At 43.3% G+C, this 27300-nt stretch overlaps 1 protein-coding gene across 1 annotated transcript; it reads left to right on the top strand.

Annotated features, from left to right (window-relative positions):
- Positions 1-19456: 19456 nt before the first annotated feature.
- On the top strand, positions 19457-21787 carry CATSPERD (catsper channel auxiliary subunit delta). Its single transcript, XM_077808687.1, has 2 exons — positions 19457-20099; positions 20148-21787. Exons 1-2 carry the CDS (start codon positions 19457-19459, stop codon positions 21785-21787), a joined length of 2283 nt encoding a protein of 760 aa, XP_077664813.1.
- Positions 21788-27300: the final 5513 nt, after the last annotated feature.

Here is a 27300-nt window from a genome sequence, read left to right as displayed (position 1 = left end):
TGAGAATGCTACGTCTTGCACTCTAACCCTGGCTTTGATACAGACACTTTTTATGGGATTAATCAAGTTATTTAACGTTCCTGTCCTCCTTTCCTCAGCTGTAAAATGGGGATAGTAGTGTTTACACACTTTACAGCACTATTCTAAAAAATCACTAGGATGCAGAGTCATCCCCAATCTAGTCACAAAGAAAATGCTGAGATGCTGGTGGCCCACAAATCCTCATCTTAATTGGATAAGTGTCCTTTTCCAATTTTTTCTAAATGTGGGCAACTATGCACTGACTCCAGAGTAACTAGCCTGGTCTCCACATAGGAACTACCATACTGAATCAGATCTAGAGTCCATCTAGGTCAGTGTCCTGTTTCTGGCAATAACCAGTACCAGATGTTTCAGAGGAAGTAGTAAGAACCTCATGGTAGGCAGATGTGGGATAATCTGCCCTCCCACATTAAATCTCATCCTTATTTCTCAGATATGGAGATTAGCTTCAACGCTGAAGCATTACGTAGCTAGCAGGCCTATATGGGGCCCTAAAGCTTACATAGACTACACACAAAAAAGTGTGGGTGTGAGTGTTAGTTAAGTTTGGGGAAGATCACAAGAATCAGCTCACTAACCCACATCAGAATCATCAGGCCATCCTTATGGACAGTAGCATGATCATGGTGGACAGGAGTGGACTACGATTTGGTTGAAGGCAGCAAAAAGAATTGTTTTACAAATGCAACCAAAAATTCTAAATTCCCCACCAGATCTGGCCTAAGGTAGGAAAACAGCAATTTTTGCCAGAGTGTGCCACACGTGATTTTATTTCCTTGTAGAGAAAAGGGCATTTTTCTTGATGTCTGGGGATATTATGTACTTTTTTCTAATCAGTGTAGCATAGGATTTCATTTTCTTACACATCTCAGTTCTACTTGGAGAGTAGATGGGGAAGAAGTCAGACTACCCTATTCAGATGCTGTTCAGCATTCAGTAATGTGGTATTATATGCTAAAAATGAATTCTTGGCTCATGTGCTTTGGCACCTGTTTGTGTTTCCTATGTGAAATGCTATAAAGCCTTTAAAGAGAAACATTGCAGGTGCCTCATGGTGGTTTCTATTGTTAGCCCTCGTGGTGTTACTCTCACTCACGTTTCCTGATGTCCCATGAAGATATTCTAGGGCACATCCTTCATTCACTCTAATGGAGCTGTGACAATTTACATCAGCTGAGGGCTCTGCCTCCTTGTCTCACGCAGTGGATCTAGCCTGGAGCGAAAAGGCTTTTAATATTTGTACCGCCATTATTTCCGTTATATCTATGTGAGCTGGAAGGTGCCAAGCAATTCCATTACTCAAGATCAAGCAACATCGTTAATGTATATTCTTCCCTTTGAAGCATTTTGCCAATTCTGAAGTCACAGGGCGATGCAATAGCATCTCACTTTTCTTTTTAATTCCTCCCTTTCCCTGCCCCAGCAGGAGCGTGAATACCAGGCAAGCAGCAGCAGCAGATTTCTCTTGGGCAGTTTAGGCAAGTAGTCTGAACCGCCCAGCTGGTCAGCAATAGTCAGCTTATGTGCAAGAAGCAAAAGCCCGACTTAATCATAAATAAAGATCCACTATGTTCACAGTGAGGACAAGAACCAAACTGAATTTCCACAAGTATTCTTCGATTAAATCCTGGGAAGTAAACATTAAAAACAAAATGGGATATTGCTAGGAATATGCCAACAAAAAGAGCTTACATTTAATATACACATGTTTTGTGCCATACTTTATGGCTAATGCCAAAACCTCCATTACACTGCTCCTTTCTTTACCAAGATGTAAAACTATTAAAATGCAAACCTGAATATACACATCATAATTAGTCTTGAACTTAAAGGCTGCCATCAAGTACGTGCTGGAACTATAGACAAGCAAAGGCCTTGTTAAAGCAGGTGTGCGTGCTAAGCACCCTTTGATCAGACTAAAAGGAGAGAGCAGTTAAATACCACTATGTAGTGATGGCTTCTGTTGTTTCCAGCCACCTGCCACAGCAGTGGGATACATGGCAAGGTCTGGTCAGAAGCTAAGCTATGTGGACTGAGGGAATTAGCTGGGACTGGTGGCAAACACAGGGGCAAGGGGGTTATTTGGTAAGCTATGTGTGAGAAAGAAAAAGCTAGCAGAAAGTGAGAGGCAGTGCTGAGCACGACCCTGGGAGGAAGTCAAGAGACAGAGCTTCTTGGGCACAGAACTGACTGGAAAGGCAGGTTTGGTAATTCAAGCAAGGAAACACTTTGTTTGTTTCTACTGTATTCAGGGAAGCAGGATTCTGTGTACATTTTTTGTAAAAATTTGTTTCCCCTCCTAGCAAAAGGAAATCCTGCAAGGCCCCAAATACTGGCCAATCACTTGGACCCAAAAGGATCATCAATAGTGACCTTTAGAAATCAGTGTTCTCTATCCTTCTTGCTTTTGCATCAAATATTTTAAATGAGGGAAGATTTAAAAAGTTATTCAGAATACTTGCAGAGTAGATAATTGGGAGTCAGACTGAGTAAGGGAGTTCCGTAAGCAAAAATTTCTTCCCCTTCCACAGATTCCAGGATACCCAATTATTTTATATGAGTACATTTTAAGACATTTTCCATAACCTCAATTTTTTGATGAACAGCAGTGTTATCCTCAATAAAACCCCTGCTAGAGATGAGTATGTTGTATTTGCAACTGGCCTTTCATTCATCTTCTCTTCTCAATCTCTCTTACTTTTCATCAGTTAAGTTTCTTTGCTCCAGATCCAACCTGAATTCTAATTAATTAGATTGATTGGCCTCCTCACAGAGCAGAAAGGCAAAAGGCTGTTATCATTCTAAGTATTTAAAAGGAGAAAAAAAAATCCCTCAGATACAGAAAGAAAATCTTAGAGAGGGATGCAGTGGGAAATCCACCCTCAAACATAAACAAGGAAAGAAGATTATGAATACACAATTAGTAATTAACAATCAAGATAAACAGCTGTGAACTGTTTTAAACGCATTGGTTAAGCTAAAGAGGTTATCAGAGAGCAAGAACATCTGTCATATCTATCTCTCATTTCTAGATTTCAAACCCATCCAGACATCAGTGATGCACAGAAATTTTATAATTAGAGATACCAGCTGTCCCAGACAAGTTTTAGCCCATGGGTAGAATAATTTGCTGTTTATCCTCTACCTATAAGTTTTTATAATTACCACTGTCACTTTTAAAAATACCACTTTTGAATCACCACCCTGAAGTAAGAGGATATAATAAGAAATTATAATTGTCTGCTTCTGGGATATCATGTTTGTAAGGCAACACTTCCACTAAAGATGTCACACTTTGCTGGATACAGGAGTGATTTGGAAGTGGGGCTGGGGGGGTGATGTATAGCAGGTTTTTCTAGCCATCACAGGTTGAATTCTTTGTTGGTGTAAGTCCACTGAAGTCAATGGTGGTACAACCACAGAAAAATTTGTTCACACATCTTTAGAGTCACTTTTTCTTCCTATTCTAACCAATGCTAAATATACCAAATAAAGCCTTTGGCATGAGAAACCTGAATTTGTCTGGCATTGGACTGTGTCTAGATGGGATATTGCAGAACACTATATAAATGCATAGTAATTAAAGGTTACACAAGTGTCACAGGGTTCACTACTCACCACTGTGGCACTTCCTTGTGGCCCAGGGGACAGGATTAGTTCCTGACATTCTGACACCTTCAGTTTTTTACCCCTTCCTCTCTTTATGCCGAGCACAGCTTCTCCCCCAGCTGGGCTTCATCACCCATTAGGCCTTATCAGCCCTGATTCTCCTGCAGGTGCAGCCTGTCACAGGGTTAATTGGCCCTTTTAACCTAGTAAGGCCTTGTGTGGGATAGACACCTCATCAGAACAAGTATTAAAAGATTAAAAGTAAAATGATACATTATTTTGGATTTAGGGGGGAAAAAAGATGCAACAAGTAGATGAGCTCAGGGACATATCATTTTAATTTCTGGGTTAGTTTGTCACACAGAAAGTGACCTTATAGTCACAAGTGCTGACTTTTATTTTTTCCGATGGGTACTCCACCCCTGCTGCGCCCTGAGGCCACACCCTCACCCAACCCCTTCCCCCAAAGCCCTCCCCTCACTCTGCTCCCTCCGTCAAGTGCCTCCCACCAGTCGCCAAACAGCTGGGGCTGGTGGGTGCTGAGCACCCACCATTTTGTTTTCTGTGGGTGCTTCAGCCCCAGAGCACCCATGGAGTTGGCGTCTTATGCTTATAGTGCAAATATAATAAAGCAGCAGTCCTGCTCATAACGTTAAGCCAGATGGAAGAATTCCACAGACCCTGGACAGAGTAGACAAATCTTTCATGGTCATCAAGGAGGCCTCGTATTGTGCTGATGCACACTGTAAACACTTGACTGAAGAGCCTGCACTGGCCAAGTTACATGCCTTGTAAAGTCAGAGCCCATGTATAGATCAATGCTTGGGTTTAACATGGGTCTTCCACTGGCTAACCTACCACAGAGTCATTGATGTATGGACCCCTGTGCACAAAAGCCAGCATGAAAAAGTTATTATTAAGTGTATTACAAGTACTGTCAAAAGCTGGTTCACTCCTTGAGTGTTCCTGATGGTATTCTGGTATTATCATACTTATTGCAGTTATTACTTGACTATCATAAACTATCTTCTTTTTTCTATTGTATTTTTAAAAATCAGGGTAAAGACAAGCAGGGATGAATGCATACGCTAATGTACAGAGCAACATTTCTCAAACTGCGGGTCCTGATCCAAAAAGGGGGGTCGCAAGACTATTGTACGGGAGTCCGGGGGGGGGGGCGGGGGGAGTGTTGCAAGAGCAGTGACTGCTGACCAGGCAACCAGTTCTGAAAGCAGTGCTCCCACCAGCAGCAGCGCAGATGTAAGGGTGGCAAGGTATGGGGGGGGGATCGTCATAGCCTGAACTATTTTCAAAGGGGGTCCCACCAAAAAAAGTTAGAGAACCATTGGTATAGAGCTCCATGTATGGACAGATTCAAGTTATTTTATAAAAAGAACAGGAGTACTTGTGGCACCTTAGAGACTAACAAATTTATTTGAGCATGAGCTTTCGTGAGCTACAGCTCACCTTAGTCGCTAAGGTGCCACAAGTACTCCTTTTCTTTTTGCGAATACAGACTAACACGGCTGCTCCTCTGAAACAAGTTATTTTACGTTGTTTATGTAGGCTTGGCAGAATACGATTTTTTTGTATAACTTCAGCAGATCTCAATGTTTCCTCGTAAACATTTTTTCAGTTTTTATCCATTTAAAATTTTGCAGTTGTGCAAAATTGTGAGGTTTAAGCATTTTTTCAACTTTGATTTTAATTTTCACAGTTGCAGGAAATTATGGTGGTATCAGACAAGGGGCGGGCATCAGACAGTATTAATTTATGACAGTAGACACTGAGATTCAAAAGTTAAAGTTTTATAATAATTAAAACACAAATCCATATCACATATACAAAATATACAAATAATCTTAAATCCAACTCTAATAAATGCTCAAGCATCATTTTTCTCACTTTGCCTGTCTGAAATGTCAAGTATCGATAGATACATTTTTTCTTCGGGTTGTGTGTGTGTGGTGAAATCGATGTTGACCAACACAAATAAAATCCGTTTAAGCATGGTATGTTCAGTTTAATATCAAGACATCTTACAATAGACCTGCAGAACTAATGACCATATTTCCTCAAACTCTTGAGTATTATGATTTTCTCTTTCTTTTTTAAAGTTCTCACTTGTAGCTTTGCAACTTCGTGCAGGTCATGGAGCAAAGCAGCACAGTCTCACCACACAGAGGCATTTTCAAGATTTTATTACATTGAATTTCATCTCAACCACCTTCCTCCTCAGCATATGTTTTGTACTGTGGATAAAAAAAATGCATATTCTTTTGGCACCCTTCTTTTGTGATCAAAGACTGAAACTGTAGGCTAATGGTGAATCAAAACCAAAGACAAGTTAGGTGTCATTAGTATTACTGAATTAATTTGGGGCAATGACTCTCATAACTGCCATAAATGAAAATTTATGTAAAGAGAAAGGTAGAGCTGAGTGGAAAAATGCTAGGGATGGAGGGAGGAAGTCCATGTCTCATTTTACTGCGCCAAATCCTGGAGACCTTACTTACTTTTTACTCAGGCAAACTTATTATATTAAATGCAAAGTTGATGTGTTATTGTGGGCCAGGATTGTATGTAATCTCTCTAGGACGAAAATGTGATGGGAGGCTCAAGAGTTCAAAGGATTATATTGAAATTGTGCCAGACAAGACTGGACTTTTGGGACAATATGGGTGAAGTGAATTTCCAGGTTCTTTGGAAATGGTACGTTGGTTAAGGCATATTGTGCAGCTGCTGGGTAGGGAACATCATGATGAATTAGCACCATCATCATCATCAAGTATCCATAGCTGGCTAAACACATGAGTCAGGCATAATGACCTGTTTAACTAAAGGAATTGCCTGGTGCTGTCTAGTGGTTTCTTTAAAACCATTAATTCAGAGCATTCTCCATGAGGAAAGCCATATATTTGCTGGCTATGGGGTTTACTATTTAAATGCTAGGTCTGAATGAAGTTATGGTCCAGATTCTGATCTTCCCATTTACCATCATGTGGCAGGGCAGTGCAGCCCTCCAAAGAAGTGTGTTCTTTTCTGGACCACTGGTCCATCACTGTCTCTGGAGGCTGAGGTTGGTTGCAGAACAGCTGGCAGTGGGGCTGCTTATAGTTGTGGGGGACCAAGATCCACAGGAGCAAAAGCCTTGTCCCATGATTCTCACCCTGCCCAGGTTCTTCCTCCAAGGCCTCCTGCACCTGCTGTGTTTCCAGTAGCTTGGGAAATGCCATCCAGCTGCCCACGCCCTTTTGGGGGCTATTCAAGACACAGAGGCAGAGCAACAGCTGTTTCAGGACAGCTGTAATTCACGAGCATTTCTGCATTGTAAACGTTCTGGTTTAAGAGAGGAAAACGTGCTGCTCCTCTGCTCCTGCCATTAGTGCCTACCAGCCACATAAAGGAGGGAGGTGGCCCTGTGGTGAAGGATTTTTCTATCACGTAGCTGCCTTCCTGCCCTTATCCCATTGCATATATTCTCCTGTGCACTAGGCAGCAAAGGAAAGAATACATCACTGTGTAAAGTCATCCAAAGTAAAGAGTGCAGACATCCTGTTTTAAATAGGAGATGCTGAGTACTAAGTCACTCTTATGATAGAAAAGACTATCGAAAAGACTAATTTGAATTTTAACACCCTCAGAAAGAACATTGCAACAACAAATTCAGGCCAGTTACTCAGAAAAGCAAAAGCTTTTGCTTACCAGTGTTCATCAACTACAAATTAAACAAATGCAAAAGAAGGTCTAATCCTGTGAGGCGCTGAGAGGGGATTCAGCTGCTGTTCTGGACTTGGAAACACTTATTTTAAATGTTTTTGTATGAGTGGTAAACTTGAGTTAAAACTGGAAACGTCTCGTGGTTTTAAATGGTGGCTATTATTGGGGCATGAAGGGAAGACAACAGCAAATAATGTCTCCTATACGACTATTTTCAATACCCCTATGGCTCAGAAGGCATTTGTTTCTGAAAGATACAGCTATCTATGGAGGCAGTGTAATGGTCATAGTGCTAAACGCAGAAACCAGTTGGAGACTCAGGATCCGACTCTCAGCAGTGCAAATTTACACCAGCTGAGAATCTGTTATATATGTTAATACCGTTGGTTAGGTGTATTTACTCCCTTTCTACAACTTCATACTGTTTCTTAAAGAAATTAGTTTTCGTTAACTATGTTAAATAAAACTAAAAAGATTTGCTGCACATGAATTATAATAATTACATATGCCATATGTTTCAGTAAACAGAGTATTTTACGCATAACTTAATGCTCCTCTGAGTATTTAGAATCACTCAGGCCTTGTCTACACTACGGGGTTAGGTCGAATTTAGCCGCGTTAGGTCGATTTTAAAATGAATGCGTCTACACAACCAACCCCGTTCCATTGACTTAAAGGACTCTTACAATCGACTTCTGTACTCCTCCCCAGCGAGGGGAGTAGCGCTAAAATCGACTTGGCTGGGTCAAATTTGGGGTAGTGTGGACGCAAATTGATGGTATTGGCCTCCGGGAGCTATCCCAGAGTGCTCCATTGTGACCGCTCTGGACAGTGCTTTGAACTCCGATGCACTAGCCAGGTACACAGGAAAAGCTCCGGGAAATTTTGAATTTCATTTCCTGTTTGGTCAGCGTGGCAAACTCAGCAGCACAGGTGACCATGCAGTCCCCCCAGAATCGCAAACAAGCTCCAGCACAGACTGAAAGGGAGACACTGGATCTGATTGCTATATGGGGAAAAGCATCTGTGCAGGCAGAACACCGATCAAAAAGAAGAAATGCAAATATGTTTGCCAAAATCGCACAGGGCATGGTGGAGGGAGCTTACAACAGGGACACACAGCAGTGCTGCGTGAAAGTTAAGGAGCTGAGGCAAGCCTACCAAAAGACAAAGGAGGCAAACAGTCGCTTCATGTCAGAGCCCCATACATGCCGCTTCTATGATCAGCTATATGCCATTCTGGGGGAGTGTCTACCCAACCACTGTCCATGGACACCTGCAAGGGGGGAGTCTCATGCAACAGGGAGGAGGATTTTGTGGCAGAGCAGGAGGAGGAGGATTTTGTGGCAGAGCAGGAGGAGGAGAATGCGCAACAGGCAAGCGGTGAATCCATTCTCCCCGGCAACCAGGACCTTTTCATCACCCTGGATCCAATACCCTCTGAAGGCGGGATCCCCGACCCTGAAGCTGGAGAAGACACTGCTGGTGAGTGCACATTTGTAACTACAGTACAGGGTTTAAAAGCAATAGTGTTTAATGTTTGATTTGTCCTGAAGATTTGGGATGCATTCGCAGCCAGTACAGCTACTGGAAAAGTCTGTTCACATGTCTGGGAATGGAGCGGGAATCTTCCAAGGACATCTCCATGAAGCTCTCCTGGAGATACTCTGAAAGTATTCTGGAATCATTGCAACACAAAGCATGGCAGCGAATGGTCCTGGGTTTTGGTCGCATTCAAGCAACATTCGGTCTATATCTTTCTGGGTTAGCCTCAGGAGAGTGATATCATTCATGGTCACCTGGTTGAAATAGGGGAATTTTTGTAAAAAAACAGTAAAAGGACCCCATTCATGCTGGGCTGTCTGCGCTTGGCTAAAAGAGATCATCCCGGAAAATAGCCACACAGTGGGGTGGGGGAGGTGTGTGTTCCACATCCACCTGAAAAACCGCAGCCCCTCCTTTTAAATGTGAAACCCAACCCATTGCTTGCTATGGGAAAGGATGGCGCTGCAGTTTGAAACCATTCCCACATGTTATGCATCAGAAGCCAATCCCGCATACCCTTTGCTTTACCATGGCTGCATGAAAACTAAATTCTGTTGCCCAGCTGTGTGTTATGTGTCATCATAAAATATCAGGGTTGGAAGGGTCCTCAGGAGGTCATCTAGTCCAACCCCCTGCTCAAAGCAGAACCAAGGCCCAATTTCTGCCCTGGATCCCTAAATGGCCCCCTCAAGGATTGACCTCACAACCCTGGGTTTAGCAGGCCAATGCTCAAACCACTGAGCTATCCCTGACCCCAGCAAGCACTCAATATAAAAGGCAAAATGTGACATTGAGCTGTCTGCTGTGAATTGCTTGATTCACTGTGAAAACGTCTCCCTTTTGTTCTCAGAAATGTTGTCAAGGTTCCTTCCCCACTCTGATCTCTAGGGTACAGATGTTGGGACCTGCATGAAAAACCCCCTAAGCTTATTTTTACCAGCTTAGGTTAAAACTTCCCCAAGGTACAAACTATTTTACCTTTTGCCCCCTGGAATTTATTGCTGCCACCACCAAGCGTCTAAAAATATATATAACAGGGAAAGAGCCTGCTTGGAAATGTCTTTCCCCCAAAATCCTCCCAAACCCTCTACCCCCTTTCCTGGGGAAGGCTTGATAAAAATCCTCACCAGTTTGCATAGGTGAACAGAGACCCAAACCCTTGGATCTTAAGAACAATGAAAAAGTAATCAGGTTCTTAAAAGAAGAATTTTAATTGAAGAAAAAGTAAAAGAATCACCTCTGTAAAATCAGGATGGTAAATACCTTACAGGGTAATCAGATTAAAAACATAGAGAATCCCTCTAGGCAAAACCTTAAGTTACAAAAAGACACAAAAACAGGAATCTACATTCCATTCAGCACAGGTTCTTTTCTCAGCCATTTAAACTAAACAGAATCTAACACATATCTAACTAGATTGCTTATTAGCCCTTTCCAGGAGTTCTGACCTGCATTCCTGCTCTGGTCCCGGCAAAAGCCAACACACAGACTGAGAGAACCTTTGTTTCTCCTCCCCTCCAGCTTTGAAAGTATCTTGTCTCCTCATTGGTCATTTTGGTCAGGTGCCAGCAAAGTTATCCTAGCTTCTTAACCCTTTACAGGTGAAAGGGGTTTTCCTCTGGTCAGGAGGGATTTAAAGGTGTTTACCCTTCCCTTTATATTTACGACAAATGTATCATCTTAAATTTTACTCTCCCTTTTTATCTCCGCCCAGATGCAAATGTTTCTATGCTCCCCCATCATCTCCATCCCTGAGGTTATCACAGATTAGAAGGCAAAAAACCACACTCGTGATGACATGTTTTCTGAGCTCATGCAGTCCTCCCGCACTGATAGGGCACAGTTGAATGCATGGAGGCGTTCAGTGTTAGAGGTTAGGAAAGCATTAAGTGAGCGCAAAGAGCAGAGGCAGGAGGCGATGCTAAAGCTAATGGGGGAGCAAACAGACATGATGAAGCATCTGGTGCAGCTGCAGGAAAGCCAACAAGAGCACAGAGCCCCGCTGCATCCATAGTACAACCGCCTGCCCTCCTCCCCAAATTCCATATCCTCCTCACCCAGACGCCCAAGAACGCGGTGCAGGGAAGGCTCCGGGCACCCAGCCACTCCACTCCAGAGGATGGCCCAAGCAACACAAGGCTGTCATTCAAACAGTTAGATTTGTAGTGTGGCTACAATAAGCAATGTGGCCTTGTCCTTCCCTCCTCCCCCACCCCACCCCACCCGGGCTACCTTGTCAGTTATCTCACTTTTTTTTTTAATTAATAAAGAAAGAATGCATTTGTTCATAACAACAGTTACTTTCTTTCGAAAGGGGGAAGGTGGTTGGCTTACAGGGAATTAAAATCAACAAAGGGGGCGGGTTTGCATCAAGAAGAAATACACACAACTGTCACACTGAAGCCTGTCCAGTCATGAAACTGGTTTTCAAAGCCTCTCTGATGTGCAGAGCGCCTTGCTGTGCTCTTCTAATCACTCTGGTGTCTGGCTGCTCAAAATCGGCCGCCAGGTGATTTGCCTCAACCTCCCACTCTGCCATCAATGTCTCTCCCTTACTCTCACAGATATTATGGTGCACACAGCAAGAAGCAATAATCAAGGTCAGCTCCCAGAGTGCTGCGCTGGGCATCACAACATGGGGAATAGATGGCCAGCCCTCTGTGGAGAAAGAGGTGGTTAGGGACTATTTAGAAAAGCTGGACGTGCACAAGTCCATGGGGCCGGACGAGTTGCATCCGAGAGTGCTAAAGGAACTGGCGGCTGTGATTGCAGAGCCATTGGCCATTATCTTTGAAAACTCGTGGCAAATTTAATGTGCTTAGTGTGGACATACGCAATAGACTGTATAAAATCGATTTCTAAAAATAGACTTCTATAAAATAGACCTAATTTCGTAGTATAGACATAACCTTTCAAACACATGTGAATAGCAAGACAGAGTATCTCAACATTCCATTTAAAGTCTGTATCTAGATTAGCTCATTCAGTAAATGAAAATCTACAGCTCAGATTTATTAGTCAGTATAATAAAGATGAAAGATGAACTTTCTCACTTTGTCGGGCATGAAATATGCTAAAAGGTCTAGGCAATGGATCGCAGTGGAAGCATAACACCTCTATTCTAGTCTGAAAAAGTAAACCCCATTGGATACTGTCATACAATCATAAAAGTCAATTGAATTTAGATATAACATTGCAGTAGTTTATAATCAGCCTCTGTCATAATGTTCAACTGGGGTATCAAGTAATATTAATCTAATGAGGGGAGCTCAACATCCAACTTGCGTGTTAGACATTAATGAGTTTATTCTTGTAAAATTGTATAAACACATTATAATTAAATCTTTATTTAAATGTTTCATCAAGAAATCAATTTTCGTATAAATTCTGGTATGGGTCTGGTCACTACTTCGTGGTGAAAAAAGAGAAAAAGATGTAGAAAACAATGCTGTGATTTTTCCTCTCTTGTACCCTAATTTATAGCTTCCAGAAATACTGCTGACCCTGAAAATAACTTGATGTCACAAGTAGTGAGCAGTTGGAAAATATATTAGCACATTGAGATTTCTAGTGGAAGCCATGTATATTATAGGTTTAACTCTAGCTAGAATTCCAAAGAACTTGGCAATGTACATATGAGAACCACAGAGGTATTTAGAGTAAGAAACTGTTGATGGCGCAGTGGGGCTGGCAGGTTTCCTACCCGGTTCTGCTCAGCTCATCTCCCAGGAAGTGAAGACATGTCCCTCTGGCTCCTAGGCATAGGGGCAGTGTGCTGCCCCCGCCCTAAGCGCCAGCTCCACAGCTCTCATTGGCCAGGAACCGCAGCCAATGTGAGCTGCAGGGATGGCGCCTGTGGGTGGGGGCAGCACTCTGAGCCCCTGTGGCCGCCCCTTCCCCTAGGAGCCAGAGGGACATGCCGGCCGCTTCCTGGGATCTGTTTGACATAAGCACCGCCTGGCAGCTGCACCCCAAACCCCCTCCTCCACCCCAGCTCCTTGCCCTAGCCCTAAACCCCCTCCCATACCTCAACTCTCTCCCAGATCCCACACCCCCTCCCATGCCTCAACTCCCAGCCGTGAGCCCCCTCCTGCACCCAAACTCCCTCCCAGAGCCCATACCCCAAACCCCTGCCCCAACCCTGAGCCCCCTCCTGCACTTCAAACCCCTTGGTCACAGCCCCCTCCTGCAGCCCAAACCCTTTATCCCCGGCCCCACCCCAGAGCCCACACCCCCCAACTCAACCTCCTGCCCCAGCCCTATGAAAATGAGCAAATGAGCAAGGGTGGGAGACAGCAAGAGATGGAGGGAGGAGGGATAGAGCAAGTGGGAGGCATGGCCTTTGAGAAGGGGTGGGGCAGGGCCTCATGGAAGGGTCACGGCAGGGAACGGGACAAGGTTGTTCAGTTTTCTGCAATTAGAATGTTGGCAGCCCTAACTAGCTGGCAGCAATATTCAAGAATAAGGAATTAGCTTAACTGGAACAAGCAAGTGAGAGAGCAGCCACATGTCTGTTCATCAGTGCACAAATACAATTTTTCTAAAACTAAGGGTTGAATTCACAAAAGGACCTAGGCATTTAATTGACACTTTAAGCATCTAAATCCCAGAATCAGGCCCCACTGGGATTCATAAGGCCCCCACTCAGCTGCCGCTGAGCCCTGAAAGCATCTAACCTCACCTGGCACCTGTGTTTTAGCAGTAAGAGTTGCTGAGCTATGTTTCTGCTTTTGACTACGCACATTGCAGCCCCCTATAGATAAACTTACATTAAATGCTGAGGTGGGGGAGGACTTCTTCCTTCATAATTTCTACCCTAGTGGCTAGGGTACTTAGCTAGGATGTGGCTAACACCAGATTCATCCCATCCCCCTCCCTTCCTGAGGGAAAGAAAGGCTTTCATAGAATCATAGGACTGGAAGGGACCTCGAGAGGTCATCTAGTCCAGTGCCTTCCAGTCATGGCAGGACTAAATATTATCTAGATCTCTGAACTGGGATCAGCCAATTTTGAGGTGAGTGCCCTAACCACTGGGCTATGGGATAATCTGATGTAGGGAGTCCTTCAATCTCTCCTGTTGAAGGTGTTCCACTGTGGAGAAATAATCAGAAAAGTTACTGGTGCAGGGGGACTGGTTCCTGGTCTTCCACCTCCCAGGTGAGTGCACTAACTACCAGGCTACAGAGTCACTCATATAATTGCTTTCTCTCTCTATGGCCCAAAGACTGAAGCCATAAAAATTTGTTTCAGGGTGATCTGTCTGAGGAACCAGAGCAAGCCTTTATAGGAGACTTAAGGCTTCACTTCCTCTATTGACAATAACAAAAACAGCAACAATGTTGATGCTCTTGAGACAGTTTTATGAAGCTTAGTGAAAATCACATGACAACTTGATTGCGTCCTCCACAAACTGTTTCACACAAGTAGAAGAGTATCTTGCTACACAAATGAACAGGAAAGCCAGAGGCTAACAAAGAAAAACCCTTTTCAGGTAAGCATGGGGGCACTTTAAGAGCAGACAAGCAGACTCCCAGAAGAATAAAACGTGCTTGACTTATATAAAATAATAGGAGGCTCTTGCTCTTCAACTATATATTCCAGCAAAAAAGGATAACAATACGTAAGACATAACAACCATAACACACACACTCTGACACAGCCACTGTATGCAAAACAGTCTTTCTGCTCCTTCCTCTCCTCACCTCTCCTGTAAGGAAGGTATCAAATGCTCCCTCTCCCCCTGTCCTGTACCCCAAAAAGCCTCAGTTCCTAAAGGGGTAGTGGGATAGCTCTGCCTGCTTCTTGCACTACCCTTGATTGGTTGCTCTACCCCAGTAGGAAGGGAAGTAGGGCAGGCAGCCACCTAGAGGGGATTTCCCTCAGTCAGGGCTAAAATTTACCCGAGTGCTGGGACTTCTTACATCATAGTGAGATTGGCTCCAGTAGGTACCAAATCACGTTACTTGTAATGAAACCATGAGAGCTAGTGGCAGTCTATACTGTGTCACCTACAAGAAGTGAAAGGGACAAGGCGGCCTCTGGCTTCAGTCCCATTGCTAGGAGCAGGCCTCGGTGGCCATTTTAGATAAAGGCAAATAAAAGGCAGAGCTTAGAAAATCATGAGACTTATTTCAAAAACAAAAACAAGAACCACCCACCAAATATAGTGACACTTGTAATAAAATTGTGATTGCTGACTACAGTGTCTTCTCATCCCCAACCTTTACTTCCAATTGTCTGGAAGATCTTGATATACATTAAGTTACATGATTGTGTTGGCTAATATTATTCAACCTCCTCTCCTGTGAGCCATTATTCAAGCCACATGAATTCCTTTGAAAATGTATGCCGATTTTGTAGCAGGGATGCTTAACCCTACCGCCATTTCAGGCATCTAGATGCAAATGCTAAATATTCATTTTTTCTTTCAAAAATATTTCAATGTTACTGTTGTTAAAATTATATTTCACCAGTAACCCTCCCCTCCCCAACCATTAATACAGCTGGCTCAAAGAGCCCAAGAGAGCATCATGAAGCCACTTTATTTCCAGTAATAAAATGGGCAGAAATCAAAAATGACAGGGGAAATACACCAACAAATGTAACAATAAGAGCAACTCAGTGCAAAGAGGGATCGTAACATGACAGTTGGTGAGCTGCATGGCTAAGGTACACACACATCAGAGGGCAATGTCTCACAATGGGATCAGCTTCTAAAGGTGTGACACTGTATAAAAGAGAGAGGTGACCATGTTTATAATGATGTATCATCACTGATGTATGACCACTATTGCACAATTGTGATAAATCTTGTACAAAGTATGTCATGTAAGGTGTCAAGGTTCCTTCCTCACTCTGAACTCTAGGGTACAGATGTGGGGACCTGCATGAAAGACCCCCTAAGCTTATTCTTACCAGCTTAGGTTAAAAACTTCCCCAAGGTACAAACTTTGCCTTGTCCTTGAACCGTATGCTGCCACCACCAAGCATGTTAATCAAAGAACAGGGAAAGAGCCCACTTGGAGATGTCTTCCCCCAAAATATTGCCCCAAACCTTACACCCCCTTTCCTGGGGAAGGCTTGATAAGAATCCTCACCAAATTGTACAGCTGAACACAGACCCAAACCCTTGGATATTAAGAACAACGAAAAATCAATCAGGTTCTTAAAAGAAGAATTTTAATTAAAGAAAAGGTAAAAGAATCACCTCTGTAAAATCAGGATGGTAAATACCTTACAGGCAGTGGTGAGCTGGAACCAGTTGATAAATTTAGAAGCCCTTTTAGAACTGGTTGTCCTGCGAGAGACAACCGGTTCTAAAAGGGCTTCTAAATTTAACAACTGGCCAAAAGTGGCGCCTTAGGCGCTGACTCCTTGGGTGCTCTGGGGCTGGAGACCCACAGGGAAAATTTCATGGGTGCAGAGCATCCACTGGCAGCTCCCTGCTCCGCGCCGGGCCCCAGTTCACCTCCGCTCCTCCTCCGCCTCCTCCCTCACACGCGCCGTCCTGCTCTGCTTCTCCACCCCCCAGTTTCCAGTGAATCATCTGTTCACGCGGGAAGCCTGGGAGGGCTCAGAAGCAAGTGGTGGCTTCGTGCTCAGGCCCAGGGAGGCGGAGGTGAGCTGGGGGGGGAGGCGCGCGAGGAGGGCCGCCTGCGCCACAGCAGGTAAACCGGGGAGGGGGGGCGCACAGGGGAACCACTCCCCGCCCCAGCTCACCTCCGCCACCCTGGGCCTGAGCGCAAAGCCGCTGCTTGCTTCTCAGCCCTCCCAGGCTTCCCGCGCGAACAGCTGATTCGCGGGAAGCTGTGGGGGGTGGAGAAGCAGAGGGGGGCGGCGCGTTCAGGGGAGGAGGCGGAGGCGGAGCGGAGGTGAGTTGGGACCGGGCCTGGGGCAGGGAGCTGCCAAGCACCCACCAAATTTTCCCTGTGGGTGCGCTCCAGCCCCGGAGCACCCACAGAGTTGGTGCCCAAGGTGCCATTTTTTAAATGATCAGTTGGGGGAGCGGCCACTCCTCCTGCTCCCCCCCAGCTATGCTACCCCGCCCCTAGGAACCAGAGGGACCTGCCGGATGCTTCCTGGGAGCTGCCCCAGGTAAGCACCGCCAGGACTCCCCACCTCACCCCCCAGCAGATCCCTCTGGCTCTTGGGGGGGCTGGGCACCCACTACGGTGGCCCACGCAACCCTCCTGCCCAGTTCTGGGGGCAGTCAAGGGACAGGGGAGGGGGATGGATGGATCAAGGGTCCCAGGGGGTTGGAGGTAGGCCACGACCCCCTTGTGGGGTGAGGGGGAAACCTGTTAAGATTTTGGCAGCTCATCACTGCTTACAGGGTAATCAGAGTCAAAACAGAGAATCCCTCTAGACAAAACCTTAAGTTACAAAAAGACACAAAAACAGGAATATACATGGCATCCAGCACAGCTTATTTTACCAGCCATTAAACAAAAGGAAATCTAATGTATGTTCTAGCTAGATTACTTACTAACTTAACAGGAGTTGTAAGGCTGCATTCTTGATCTGTTCCCGGCTAAAGCATCACACAGACAGTCTAACCCTTTGTTCTCCTCCCTCCAGATTTGAAAGTATCTTGTCCTCTCATTGGGCATTTTGGGTCAGGTGCCAGCGAGGTTACCTTAGCTTCTTAACCCTTTACAGGTGAAAGGGTTTTGCCTCTGGCCAGGAGGGATTTTATAGCACTGTATACAGAAAGGTGGTTACCCTTCCCTTTATATTTATGACATAAGGTATCATTGAAAAAGTTATAGTCTGCTAAAGTATGATTATCCTGTTTACATGCATGTATCATTATATATTAAGTTATGAAACTGTGTTTGTTTTTCAAATCTTTTGTATTTCTGAGTAACACCCCCAAGATCAGAGTTTAAATTCAGTCTGAGCTGTCTGGAGCCAAGCGCTGGTAAATTTTTAAAAACTTGTGGGAGTCCCGGCACCTCCTGCTGGGCTGAAAGCCCGAGCCCCAGTGCGCCCCATGGGGCTGAAGCCCCGAGCCTCCATGCCACAACGCCCTCCCCAGGCTAAATCTCTGAGTCCTGGTGCCCCACCCCAGAGCTAAAACCCCAACCGCCTCCCCGCAACCGAAGCCAGGAGTGCCAAAGGGATTGTGGGTGGAGGGTGGACATAATCTCTGAGAATTTAAACCCTGCACAAAACAGATTGGCTAGCCAGTCTGCTTGATGGCCCATTAAGGAGAATCAGCTCTTCTAGGGACCCCTCCTGAGATCCCTTCAGGCAGCACCTAGGCAATGAATGGCTCATGACTCAGCAAGACCCAGGACTCCATGTTTGCACCAGTAACTTTCCAGGCACCTGGACTAAGAGGTATCAATTGCAGACTGTCCCATCATTCTTGGACTTCATTCCTGCTCCATCTCTGGACTATGATTTCTAGCAATAATAAAGAATAAAAAAGACTGATGACTCCCCCAGTCTTTTGTGTGATCCAGAGAGATTTATTGCAAGCTAGCAGAATTACCTTCACTGCTAATATCCTGACCTACACTCTGAAATCAATTGTAATGTGTATGATTCCTTGAACCAATTAATAACTCTCTTCTTTTCTATTAAACAATCTTTAGTTTAGGCTGCAGCCTGGTATTTGGTAAGATCTGAACTATAGATTCACCTGGGGTGTGTGGCTGGTTCTCTGGAACTGGAAAAACCTTACATGTGGTGCTTTTGGTTTTAATAACCTGACGTCACAAAGGCCAGTTATCTCGGTGGTGATAGGGGCTGGACTGCCTATAGGTGACTGTTCTGGCTCCTTGTTAACTAGTTTAGTGAGGCAGTAGCTCACTTTTGTTACTGGCTTGGTGACCTCTAATGATAGAATAAACCACCAGTTTTGGGGTGTCTGCTCTGCTTCCTACAGTCTGTTCTGAATTGGGCATTTTCAGCTGTGACCCAAACCAGGTACAGTGACAAAGAGATTAGGGAAGCACAGTTGAGGTGAATACAGTGCTACTAGCCTCTGGGGGGGGGTCATTGCTCACTAGGGTTGTTGCCCCTTGGGAAGGAATGAGACTCAAGAAATTACTGGTTTGGGGTATTGTCCATAGTTGCTGTGATTCTGTGATCATGAGCACCTGTGATAAGTACAAACCCCTCAGAAAATTAGCATTAGGCACAATATCTACTGGGGCTGTTGCCCCATGGGGTGGAGCAAATGTGAGGTAAATCTAGCAGAAGGGGTCATTGCTAGTAGTGTAGAATCAGCCACAAAACTGCAAGCCTCAGACATCATTTACACATGACAGAGACTGTATAGGAAACACTCAGAATGACAGCCACACCCAACCCATAGCCCAGCCCAGCCACCAACTGCCTCTCGGAACTTCCTTCTAATTTACAGCAGGAGGGAGAAGAGCCAGGAGCCATTTTGAGCTGTTGTCCACAAGGAGCACAAGGAATCAGCCTCCACCCTAAGTTGGTAGTAAGGCATATTATAACAACAGCACAACAAATGCCCCACTCCTGGCCAGTCTCACTAGCTGAACTCTGGCTATGGCTGTGTTTTGAAATGGGAGGCATTGCTTCCTGGAGATGCACTGTTGAGAAGCTAGTGTATTCAGGTCTGTCCTTCAGTGCCCGGGACAAAGCGTCAGGCACCATCCTGAGTTTCACCCGCACTGAACCTTCCCTTCTACAGTACCCATGTAATGATGGTGACCCTTGGGGACGCCCCAGTCCAGCTGTGTACCTGGGACAGGTGGTTTTCCTCAGCACAGATGGATTTGAAAGTAGCCTCCTGCCACTGACCATCCCTTCTGAGCTAGAGACCCCAAATGCCTCAGTCAGTGCCACGGCCTTTGTGAAGAAAGATCGGTTAGCAATGGTGATAAATGGACGGGTCTATCTCTACATCTTCGTGGCTGGGGGGGAGGAATGGCTCCCAGTACAGGGGATCGATTCCTTGGTCACTGAGCTCTCGAACACCCACTGCTGCTACCCAGGGCAGGACCCAGACTGCCAGGCCATCAGTATGACTATTTTTGCCTATGAGACTGGGCATTCAGCCTCCAAAAGCCACATCTTCCTGTCAGAGGATGGGGGCTACACGTTCACCCCTCTGAAGCTGAGCCCAGAAGTGCACGGGGTGCTGCTTGGTATCTACAATTTTGTTTCCCTCTCCCAGATTGGGATTCTCATCAACCACACCCAAAGTGGTAGGGAAGGGAAAAGAGGAGGGGCCTATTTCACATACATTGGAGGCAACATGAGCAACATGTACAGCCACATCTCCATGGGCTTCCACCTGAAGTCCACCGGGGGCCCAGCTGTCCGGAGTATCCAGCACCCTCGCCTGTGGGGCTTTACCATCCTCTGGACCAAAGACACACTGCTGATCTCCTCCAATAATGGCTTGCTTGTGGAGCCAGTGACTGTGCAGCAGCCACAGGTGCCTTCCAGAACCTCCCATTCTTTCCCTGGCAGCGGCCTCTGCCACGTGGTCACCAGCAACAGTGAGATTGCAGTCCTGACCCAGGACCATCAGCTCTTCCATGGAAGCCTAGACATGGTCTCCAGAACTATGGTGCACATTGGAGAGAACGGCCACGAGAAAGGCCTGTGCAATGCGGTGCTGATGTTTGACAAGGTAGGGATGCTAACCGTGTTGAGCCCTGTACCTACTAATAGTTCCTCTGCCTATAACTTCCAGAAATGCACCTTCAATGTGCAGTGGCTGCTCATGGACATTTGGCCATTTCTGCAAGAGTGCCCAGTTAAGATCCTCAAGGGCCATTTCCACAACAAGATCCATTATATTGACATGCAACAGAAGCTGAACCTTAGTGCCACGTTTGTGCCAAAGCCGGGCACTGGGGCTTTTCCAGTGGTGACTGTGAGCAACCCTTATGTGCTAGGGTTCCAGGCAAAGATAACAGAGGGTGGGTACACACATGACAGGAACACCAAGTACAGCTTACACATGCAGCTGCTGCAGCAGTGTTTCTCTGGCATGGCAGACCCTCATTTCAGTGACACATTCCCTTCTGGCGGGATGTCTGTCCTTACTGTGGACATCCCCAACAAAGGCGCCTGCTGCATTGATATGCATCCTTTGTCTGCACTTATCAAAGTAGGTTGCCCACCTACTAAACATATTAAAGTTTTTAAAAACACAACAGCATGCAGCAAAGGCTTGTTTAATCAAGGCACACTGCAAGATAACTTCACTTATTCTATCAGCCACAATTTATATGATCCAAATTTTCTTGCCACACCACAGTTAGGTCAAAGTGATCTTGAAGTTCTGTACAAGTATAATGAACTGGGGTGTCCTCTTCTGCTGTATTATGACACTCCTTGGCTGCCAGTCCTTGAACTGTGGGAAAACAATACATTTGTGGAGTACGTTTCTGCTGACTTTGTTGTGTTTGAAGTCAATGGAATGTATAATTATGATTATCTCTTGACAGCTGCTGAAGCCAATTGTATCTCTCAACCTCAGAATTGGACTGCTTTGATACAAAAGCAAGATTCTCCAAATCCACATACTGCATGGAGCAGAATGAACTATGAAAGCTGTAAGAATCACGATGGACCTAAATTAGTATCACCCTCAGCCAAATATCAAATTCTTGCTCAAAATAAAAAGAACAAGATCACTTTTTCACACTATAATGGCTTTTATATCTTTAAAGTCATTGTTGTGGACAAATTATACAGTTACTGTGAATTGTCTGCAACTGTCAGTGTATATGTCACTGGAGCTCTCCCAAAGACTTTCTTACATGCTTGGACAATGCTGACAGCTTTTCTGACTATCATTCTGATTGCAATTTTGATGGGATACCTCTTACATAAACTATCACTTATGAAAAAATCCCCAAAAGTTAAAGTATTTTGAGCATAATCATTTAGAAACCTAGTATGGTATTCAGGGAAATTAACGGGGGTAGTGTTAAGAATTCTCATAGGCTAGTTTTATAGTTCAGGAGAGCAATTTTTTTTTTAAATGATAAAGCCCAATTGATGCAGGCTGGTTAAAATAAGGAATGCCTATGCATGAAAGAGGAAATGATAAAAGGCACAGTTATATGTTTTCTAACTTTATAGATGTTGGAGGGGTGATGTTCTTACTCCAAGCCATTAGATTGTTAAAGGGTGGATGTTCCTTTAGATCTATTTTAACATACTCATTTATCTTCCCCAATTCTTTTTCTCATTTTTCATGCGATAATCTTCCGTCTCTTGGCTTTTGTGAACAATCCTCACAGCCAGCTATTTTATTGCTAATGTATTGCTTTTAAGTGTGTCACCTTTTATTGATGTAGTCAATTATATTAACCTATTCAAGAGCTGGATCTTCTAATCCAGCTGACCCTTTCTTCAAAAAAGAATAAAGATGTTCTTGGAGCATGGCCGGTGCTTGTTCCATGGACAGTATGTCAATGGAAATCCAAGAGATTCCTGTTTCCTCTATTTTGCATTCCTGTTGTGATTAGGGTGTATATTTACCTCCTCTCCCACCATTTGCAATATTAATTTTAGTTTATATCCCATTCCATTTGCTGGATGGCAGAATACTGACACTTCTATTGGGTTCTAAAGAACTCTCCATCAAAACAGTGAAGTACAATTATTTTCCAATATGAGAGAATTGAAGAGATTCTGAAAACATTACTGAGGTTGAATAGCACTTGCCTTCAATGGGATTACTAGCGTGAGTAAATACGAATTAACATGAATAAAGGTTGCAGAATGTGGCCCCTGGGTTAGTTCATTAAATTAGGTTTTTTAGTTGACAGACCAATGGTTTCCTGTTGTCTCATGTGGTCAACCAAGTATTGCCTATTTAATGAATGTACCATGAAACTTTGTTGTGGTCCACTGCCATAATCAATTCATACTCCTCACCATTGAGACTCTCATCCCCCTCCCCTTTCTCCCCACCCCTACACTTGCAAGGACCTTTCAAATTGGTATAAATAGATTTTAAAAAAAACTTTATTGGTAGGCACAACGTATGGACTAACACGACAACGGCATGCAACAGAAACAAACCAAAAACAACATTCATCGTTTAAGAAACCAACTGGGATTTTGTCTTCACATTTCATATTGTCTTGACTATAGAAAAAGTATTTTAATGTTAATTAACATTTTAATGTAGCAAAAGTATTTTCGACAACTGTCTTTACATCTCTGTAGTAAAATTGTTCATTTTTATTTGTTGTTAACTGAGGGCTCATTTGTGGATTTCTTGTATTTATTAGGTGTAGAGCAAGTGAAGAAACAATATAGTTTCTTCAGATAAGATGCTTTAGATGTGTTTTGCTTATAAAAACAGAACTTTTGCTTTTTTTACCTGCATATTATTTGGACATTATTAGATTTAAAAATAAAAATTTGTCAGTTTAAAAAAAATGGTAACAGTTTGTTCTGTCTATGGAATGTAAGATGAATAGTTAAAGTGAGTTCCCTCATGATTACCCCTTCTGTAAAATCCACCCCTCATGCTTTTCACGCTGGGGATTCAACTGTCTAGATCAGCAACCTGGAAGAGACTCGTGTGTATTTGCAAGTGAAGGAAGGAAGGTGTTCTGTTGGGCTGAGTTTTCAACCTGTTGTTGGAAAGGTAATCAAGAAAAAAAACACAAGAAAAAAGGATTCAACAGACTGCAAGAAGCGGCAAAACTGTGTCACAAAACTAAATGAATAGGATGCAGTAAGGGCAGGAATTAAGGAGAAGACCTGCCCTCCCAGAAGGCGAATATGGTAATGAAAGCACAAAATACAACCTCTCTTTGGATTAATGAAAAAATGTTGACATATATTGTGAGGTATCCCTTTGAATAAACTGGCAGAGTAAATGAATTGCATAAGATTAATCAAACACATTATTTGATTATTCTTAAATGATGTACAACCAAGCTTATTTTAATAACCAGCACAAACCTACTTAGAAGAGATGAAATCTTGGACTTGTAAGTCAACGATAACCAATCAATAGCTATCCTGGAACTCTAGAAGCAATTATGCATCAGCTACTGGATAACAGCTACGTGAATGTTTGATATTCTGGCCAAACAGATTTTTAAACAATTTATTATGAATATGATTCTGTTCTTCAGACTTGCCCTACTGGGCTCTCTTTCCTTTACCTCTCACATTCAGACTGTTGCTAAATTGTACATCTTTTTGTTGTACAACATTTTTCAGAATCCATGCATTACTTTTCAACTCTACTGTCAAATCCCACAACTGTCCCTTGATAATCTCACCTAGGCTAGAGTAACCATCTTCTCAATAGTCACCTTGCTTCCCTCCAGTCTATTCAAAACGCCACCGAATTTATTTTCCTCACCCACTCCTCTGACTACATCAACCATCTGGACACATCTCTTTACTAGTTTTACAACCTTTTCATCATTTTAACCCCTTCATTCTTGCTTGCAAGACTCCTCCCAACTCTGCCTTTGTCTACAACTCATTTTTCCCACCACTCCTCTGTTCAGGCCATGTGCTCTGCCATTTTTGCCTCCCTCCATGCCATTTTTTTTACTTTTCCCCTCCACAAGTACTCCTGTTTTCACCTCACCTGCCCCATACCTAGAATGTTCCCTTTGATCCTGTACACCTGGAAACTTCCTGCTCTTTCAACACCTTCCTCAAAAATCCTTCCCTTACCACATTCTTGGAAAGCAAACTAAGAACTAACACATTGCATAGTGTGCACCACCTAACCCATAACCTGACTCTATATTCTCTCCTCTATCCCCAGTGGGTGATTATCTTCTCTGAGAGTTCTGTCTTGTGATCAGTTTAGGTCATAAGCTGTTTAGGAGAAGGATCAGGGGCTGACCAATAGCTGGAGTAAACTGTCATAGCTCTATAATGCATTTGCCCCCAAATCCTTATTTGCGATATAAAACCCCCTGATTACCACACAACAGTTTCTAGACAAATTCTAATGGCAAAATAATGTGTGGAATATTATCCCAATTCACTCTGCATGTGAATTTTAAAAAAACCTACAAACTACAAAGCCAGCAAGAAGAAAAACCTCCTCGGAGGGAAGTATGAGAGTATGCAATTATTGGACAAGCTGGCTGAACTACTGGGCCCAGTGTAAAAGTAACAGGTAAACAGAAAGGAATTGGTAACCGTATAATGAAGGCCATTTAGCACCATCCATTTTCAGTTACACTAACTTTCCTTAACATCACAGCCATTCTGACCCACATTCAGTTGAACGTGTTTCACATCAATGAATATTTTAAGCTTTAAATATACAATAAAGATTCTAGAATCTTTCATTCGATTGCACCAAATGTTACTCTTGGTTATACTTTTTCGGTAAACATACCATGCTACCCATGGAGGATTCTCACTCATGAGTCCTATGCTTCTTAGCACAAGACTGGCTGACCTACCATAGCTCTCCCATTTTCTTACCCTTGAGGTCAGCAGTAGTGAAGTAGAGCATGCCCCAATATCTGTTAAATCTCATCTACTTTAACAGGAGCAGGTTAAGGCTAAGTGAAATTGCTGCCATACCAAACAAACATAACAGGCAATGCCAAACTACAAATAAAAAATAAAGTAAAAAAGTATCCATAAATATCTTCTCCAGGATATAAAATTAGTTTCAAATGTCTCTGAAGCCAATAATCTAAGTAACTGAACCAAAGTGAGGTCTAAACAATTATTTTTGACTCAAACTATTTGCACCACTCCCTACTGTGAAACAGAATTTTATTATAAATCCACGTCCCCAAGGGCTAATCCAAAGAATCAAGGAAAGTTTTCATCAGTACACAATTCAATTACCATTATTATGATAAGAGGATATAGTAATTATAGCACAAGCATGGACATCAATTGTGTTCTAGTGTCAGGTTTTATTAGCAACAACTTTGTACCTAATGTAAGATGACATTAAGTTCAAAAATAATATAAGCACAAAAGAACTCTCACAGAAGAACAAAACATATGCTCTATGTTGTATTTCAGAAATTCATTAAGGACTGTATTGTAATGTGTATACACACAGAGCCAAGTTAAACTTAGGCATGCAACTTCAACTTTGGCATTTCTGCACTTTTGATAGCTTAAGTTTGCACAATTAACATTCTGACCAGTCTTTTGCATGGAATTTCCCAGGTTGCTGGTTTGTTTTTGTTTGCTTGGGGTGGGGTGGGGTGGGTTTTTCCTCCCCCCCTTTTTGGGTTGGTTGTTTCTGTTTCTTTGCGGGGTGGGGGAAGATTGTTTTTCAAGAATAGAAACAATCAAAAAAATTACAAATTCAGCATTAGGATTAATCTTAAATGAAATTCAGATGTGTTAAGGTATGGAACTGCACATTTAAAGCAAATAATCCTAACTCTGCCTGGTAGTGACACCATCCAATAACCACACAATTATGTTGGTATTTTGGTGTTTAAAAACCCAGACTGGATATACCTAATTAAAAAAAAAAACGTGCTTTTCCCCACTTGTGATATAACTACAGGCCATAATTAAGGTTGTTTAGATGCCTTGTGTTTTTCCATGCCTTATATTGATTTATTTTGGATTTAAACTTAATTTTTTCCTAGGTTTGTAATGCTTGTATTGGAATAATTACAGAGTTCGTATGGTTTTAACCTTGAGTTTACTTATATGCATTCAACCTTAACCGCAGCTTACCATAATACTTTTTGGAATTTTTTGTTTCTCGGTCTCTTGGAAAATATATACATAAGAAAGAGACAAAGAACATCCATATTAGGAGTTCTCGGGACTTAGAAAACCTAACTTAGTGAAGACCTAAGTGAAGCAAGTAAGGTTTAGTTCAACAAGTGTACCAAATTTGAAGTCTAAAGCAACTTTAATTAAAATCAAAGGAGACTTTTAAAAGCAAGGGAAAATAAAGTAGGGCAGCAAGAAACTTTTAGCCTTAAACCAGTTGTAACAAGGGAACTATAGGTTCTTTCTAAAGAGTAAACAGAACTTGCTTATCCTGTTTCCAAACCGTTATGTTGCCTGTGTAAATTACTTAAGGGAGTTGTTCTCACAATCCCACTATTTTAGATGCAAAAATAGGTTATTTGAAAAGAGATCACATTAGGGTCAATCCCCTCTAACTGAACGATTCCTAGCACACAGAATCACAAGGACAGTGGATACAACTTCCAACTTATCTGTATGTGTGTATGTATGTTATATATATATATATATACATACACACACACACACACACACACACATATATATATCTTCTTACTATATGTTGTATTCTATGCATCTGATGAAGTGGGCTGTAGCTCACGAAAACTTATGCTCTAGTAAATGTGTTTGTCTCTAAGGTGCACAAGTCCTCCTGTTCTTTTTGCGGATACAGACTAACACGGCTGCTCCTCTGAAACCTGTCAGTAG

The sequence above is a fragment of the Eretmochelys imbricata genome, chromosome 2 (genome assembly GCF_965152235.1).
Source record: "Eretmochelys imbricata isolate rEreImb1 chromosome 2, rEreImb1.hap1, whole genome shotgun sequence".
Lineage (NCBI taxonomy): Eukaryota > Metazoa > Chordata > Testudines > Cheloniidae > Eretmochelys > Eretmochelys imbricata.
Note: the sequence above shows the minus strand (reverse complement) of the source record. Positions and strands in the feature narration are given on the sequence as shown.

Excerpts from the sequence above, each read along its gene's own strand:
- CATSPERD (XM_077808687.1), top strand. The coding sequence starts at position 19,457 with ATGGGAGGCATTGCTTCCTGGAGATGCACTGTTGAGAAGCTAGTGTAT. Across the intron at positions 20,100-20,147 it reads TCTCATCAACCACACCCAAA|GCAACATGAGCAACATGTAC; the intron begins GTGGTAGGGAAG and ends CATACATTGGAG.